The 5,391-nt window shown below is 49.8% G+C and overlaps 1 protein-coding gene across 1 annotated transcript in view; it reads right to left on the bottom strand.

Moving 5' to 3' along the window:
• Window positions 1–4,636: 4,636 nt before the first annotated feature.
• LOC104501496 (dihydropyrimidinase-related protein 2) overlaps window positions 4,637–5,391 on the bottom strand; it is a gene marked incomplete at its 5' end in the record, with an annotated part of 17,166 nt that continues 16,411 nt past the window's right edge. The window contains one exon of the mRNA XM_010145314.1: window positions 4,637–5,113. Within this exon, the coding sequence (XP_010143616.1) occupies window positions 5,022–5,113 (92 nt within the window). The remainder of the gene's footprint in view (window positions 5,114–5,391) is intronic.

Genomic DNA, 5,391 nt, shown 5'->3' with positions numbered 1-5,391 from the left:
TAAAGTGCAAAGCAACTGGGTCCGTGTTGCCAAGGAGCCTTGGGGGTCTGTGCCCTCAGACACCCCCAAATTACTGTGGTGGAAAGCATCAGGGTGCAAAACCACCGGTTTTACCTTGTAGGTGTAAATTAACCCCGTCTGCTTCAAAACTGGGTGAGGTGGACAGAGGCAAATCCAATATATATGCTTTCCTCTAGCCCCCTAATATAGGTGTAAATATGAAAGAGCCCTGGCTCAGAGAAGCCGTGGCCGTGAAATCCTGCCCCAGATCTCGCACACGCTGAAGCAGGACAGCTGAGATGCAAGGACCAGTGACAACCATTGCTCCCAACACCCTGCCGCTAAGGAACACATGAAGCCACGCTGTCCTCAGCTCTGAATCGCACCTCTCCTCAGGAGCTGACAGCCAGTGCTCCAGGACACAGAGCCAAACTCATCCTTTACTTCCTCTCCTTGTAGCCACTGATTTGGTACCCACGTTCAGATCAGATTAGATCCAGCTGGGTCTTACACGTGTGGTCACAGACCAGTCAGAGAGAGATCTGCAGAGAGCCAGACCCGTGCTGTGTAACGAGCTGTGAGCTGTGAGCTGTGAGCTGTGAGCTGGGCCTCCTCACTGCCAGCACAAGGAATTACCTGGAATAACGGGTCGACAAAACGTGGCTATTTCTGTGCTCTTCTGCAGCGTCAAACCAGCCCCGTCCCACTCGCACGAGGAGACTTCTCCCTGGCTTGGATCCTCAGCACACGTTAGGTTTACATCTGGCTGTTGATGACTTCTTCCTGGCCTCAAAAACTTCTATACCCTTCAGCTGACATTTTTTAACCTGTTCCAAGATGGAGCAGGTTCACTGAGTCCCTGGAATTGATTTCCCAAGGAAGCGGTTTCTTTCTTTCCAGTTTAGGTGCTGGAGGAAGAAACAATGATGGAAGAAAGCTCTGCAGATGTGTGTTAAGTGAACACCAGTGCTTCAGGCTGGGATATTACTGTTGGGACAAACCACTAAATCTTATTCAGAGCGACCCACTCACTCTGTTCCATGGGATTTGAGTGCATCTATGCTAAAGCCTAAGCTAAGCTGCCAGTAGCCAAATAACTGTGTGTCATCGGTGACAGCGCCAGGGTCCCCGCATTAACCAGAAGCAGTTTCAGAGCGGCCCCCTCGTGCTGTCCCATGGGATTTGAGTGCATCTAGGCTAAAGCCTAATCTAAGCTGCCAGTAGCCAAATAACTGTGTGTCATCGGTGACAGCGCCAGGGTCCCCGCATTAACCAGAAGCAGTTTTATTAGTGGATGACCCCTGCCCAACAGACAGAAAGGAAATCCTCTTAACACCTCCCCCTGGGTAGAGGTGCCAGCTTTAAAGCAGTCTGGAGGAAGCTAATTGCATTTCACAGAGCGCTTAAAGGTTTGGTTTTGTTCGGATGAGGAACAAGAGCTAAATATCCCTGCAAAATCGGTTGCAAACTCAGCTCTGCTCAGATCTGGGGGAAGACGACCGAGAGAGTTATCTGGGGGATGCAGGGATGCAGCAACCAGCAGTCTGAGCGGCTGGCAGCGATGCTGGCTCCTTCCGAGCCCTTCCCACCATCTGCTGCGATCTCACTCAGAGCATCTCAGCGACAGCGAAACCCAGCCGCCACCACCGAAAGTTTCACTGGCATTTTCCCAGCCCTCTCTAACGCTCCCCGTTCAGGATCTGTGTGTGGCTTCTATTTACGGCTGTGCTTTCTCTCTCCTCCTCCCTCGCAGTTAGGAGGGTCCAAGCAGGAACACGCTGGAGGGCGGAGGGCCATGCCAATAGTTTTAGCAAATTTTGCTCGTGTTTCATCAGTGATCTCTGCTATGCGGAGCCAGGAATTTTCAGGCAAGTGTCTCTGCTTTGCCAAATACTGTTTTAAACTGGCAACTGCCCCAAGAAGAGACTCGCTTTCCTCGCTAAAGGAAATTACACTGGGGACCACAGATTGCTCTTCGCCATCTTCCAAGGAACCATGGGACCTCATCTTCAGCTCTGCTCCAGCTCACTCCTCCGCAGGACAACCACCAGCCTACACTAGCACCGACTCCAGACCTCGGTCAGATTTTCTCTGTGGAAGGGACCAGCCAAGGTACGCGGTTACACACACACGTATCGCACCGAGACACAGACGCACCTAGTGAAACAACAACGTTTTGTCTTTATTAGGAGTTCCCATGGTAATATAACACAGAGTTCTTAAGGAATAAAACACAAGACTTGGGGGTGGGGTGGGGGGTTTCGCCATTGAGACAATGGTCAGATATCAGTACGTCCTTTTGTCTACACACATGATCAGCTTTAGCACTTACAGCTCCTCCACTCATGGTTCACAATCACAAATCCAAGGGTTAAATCCAGCTAGTATTAAATCCTACTTTTCTTTTATTTTTAGAGCTTCAAGTCACTGCGGTTAATTAATTAAGTCATCGTCTTTTTTTTTTCTTTAAGCATTTACATATGACATTCATTAAACAGACACAAAGCGGACGAGCTCTCACAGGAAAAAACATGCTTACATAGCCTGCAAAAATCTTTTTTTGTGATTTTTTTTTCCTTTTGAAGAACAAATCAAAACTAAAAAGTCATCATGAGTCAGTGAAGGAAAAAAAAGGAAGACTTAAGTGAATACTGAAGAGCCGCAAGTGTTTCGTAGAATTGAAACGGATCTGCAATTCTTTTTTTTTTCTCCCCAACTCGTTCAAATTGATTTTAACATAGAGGTGGAAAAAAAATGAAAATAGCTGCAATATATATTAAGTTCACGGGTTACTCAACAAACAAAGTGCAAACTCCTTTATGCAAAACTAAAAGACCCGAAGAGTTAAACCTAAAATGCAAAATGCACAGATGAACATGGCGATGTTTTTCTTCACTTCTGTGTTCAGAGGGGCCTGAAGGAATGAGGTGCTGAAGCTGGGAGAGTTTGGTACCAAAGCAGCTTCCAGATCCTTGCCAATCCCAGCACTGACATTTCCTAAGAATGAATTTGGTACTTGTTTCTGAAAAGCCTTCATATATATAGTTTTGTCCCTAAAAGAATCTGTAAACAGCGTTTAAGAAAATACCCACAACTACGGAAAAAGAAGGTCGATGTACGTGGCAAAGTACAGACAGCAGAGAAAGCAGAAGATGCGGCCAGGTGCCGGGGCACGCGGTGGAGGTAACGCCGTGGAGCTGCGGGTAGAAAAGCTCTCTGAGCTAAGGTCTGAGTCCTCGGACCGCCGAGCCTCCAGCTGCGCCTCAGGGGGAATCTAACGGTGCTGGTTTATTCTCCGTGTCCTGAAAACAGTGAGCGGCAAGAGGGCTGAAAGACCTTCAATCCCCGAAGACAGCTCAATGCCCAGACCCCGGGGCAACTAAGCTCACTTAAGGACCGCTCCAGGCCTCTGGTTTCTCAAACCTGAGGCAGCAGGCATCTGAGGAGGGGTGGGGAGCCACCAGGCCTTCTCACGAGGATCCGCGCCAAGGCAGATTCCTGAAGGAATGAGGCAAATTCTCACCATGGATGAGAGATTCTCAGCTGCTCTTGACCCATCAGGCTGCTCTGAGGCACCCAGTTACAACAGCTGGCTATCTGGACTCAAACTGGAATTGCCACAGGTGCTCGGGCACACGCTCAGCTGCACAGCCTTTCGACGAGCTCTAAAGATAAGCCCTCATAATGTTTTAAATAACATCTCATCGATGGCCAGGAGGGGGGAAAGTGGCTGCTACAGAAATCCTTCAAGCAACTCGTTGCTCTTTGCCCATCGTCCCCCGCTTCTCCATCTCCACCTCCAGGAATGAAAGACGAACTAACTGCTAAAAACTTCTCAAGAGACTCTGTCCCAGCTCCTCAGCTGGTATCCAGCCCCTTTGTTTGCACCAGCTCAAGACCTAGTACGCTGAAGTGAAGATCATAGCTTATGAACCTGCGCCGCGACCTCCTATCGCAGCTAAGTGGCAAGCGCTGGCTGGAGCGATGCGACCTGGGAATACCTGAAGTACCAGGGCGGCCACGGCAGTGACACTAGCGGGAGTCTGTAACTCGAATGAGGTTCGGGAAGGACCGGGAAGAATGGGGAGATTCCCAGTTCTCAGATAAGGCTTCGTAAACACCATGATACAAACATATTACAAACACACACACAAACATAAAAAAAGAAGTTTCCTCAAGGACCTAATTTGCAGCAAAATCCAGAAGGAAAAAAAAAAAAAAGAGAGAAAACCCAAACCAACAGAAGCAAAGTCCCAACGATTCTAGCTCACCCGATGGCTGGGTGCGATGTGCTTGGCCAGTTCCTAGCGCTGGGTCCCGTGTCTCTCTCGGCAGCAGAGAGCTGCTCAGTGACCTCAGAGGCGGTGGTGGGGAATGGTTATGGACACTAGCTCACCCGATGGCTGGGTGCGATGTGCTTGGCCAGTTCCTAGCGCTGGGTCCCGTGTCTCTCTCGGCAGCAGAGAGCTGCTCAGTGACCTCAGAGGCGGTGGTGGGGAATGGTTATGCGCGGCCCTCCGTGCTTGCCTAGCTATTCTGCTGGAACACAGAACCCTACAGAACATCCAGTTTAAAACCCTTGAACTACTCTTCTGCTTGACATTAAAAATAAAATTTAAAAAAAAAAAAAAAGCTATTTTTTACATTTATTATTTATTTATTCCTTTTTTGTGTGTGTCTTAAAGGCAGCTCCCGGGAAATTCACTTTATCCTTCCTTTATTAAAAGAAAGATGCTGAATGGGACAGAGGCCACATATCTCAAACATCCTCTTTACATTTACTTTTGCATGTCAGAGGTGTCAAAACGGGGTTTATTTCTTTAAATGTGTAGGGGCCGAGGGGGGAAGTGACGGGTTGGTGAAGATGAGGAGGGAATCTGAGGGGACTGAAAGAGGCGCCTTACTTCAGCCCCCCCTCACTGTTGCCAGCAGTAACTGTCACAGGCTCTAAAAGAATCGCGAAGGGTCTCCAGGTGCCGCCGTCCCCCATTCCGCTAGGCGGGCACAGAAGGGGTCGGTCCTTAGCCCAAGCTGGTGATGTTGGCACGTCCACCCGGCGGTGCCACGATGCGCTGGGTCGTGCGGCGTGGGATGTTGTCGTCGATCTGTGCCCCTGCGGGAGAGAGAAGCAACGTCAGGTGCCCCCCGGGGGCCAGTGAGAGTTTGAGGCCAGTGAGCTGCAGGACAAGGGAATCGGGAGAGCATGGCTGCAGTGAAACCCGTCAGGTCCTCTGAGGCCGTGCTCCAACGGTGCGCACCAAAACGCACCATCTTTGGAGGAAAAGCCCTTACAGGCCTCCAGTGCCTTAATTCTGCGGAAACCTGCTCTGCATTGATTCGTCCGCACCAGACAGCTGAGCCAGAAAGTCCTGCCCAGATCAGAGCTGGCTG

The sequence above is a fragment of the Buceros rhinoceros genome, unplaced genomic scaffold (genome assembly GCF_000710305.1).
Source record: "Buceros rhinoceros silvestris isolate BGI_N320 unplaced genomic scaffold, ASM71030v1 scaffold6141, whole genome shotgun sequence".
Taxonomy (NCBI): Eukaryota; Metazoa; Chordata; class Aves; order Bucerotiformes; family Bucerotidae; genus Buceros; species Buceros rhinoceros.
Note: the sequence above shows the minus strand (reverse complement) of the source record. Positions and strands in the feature narration are given on the sequence as shown.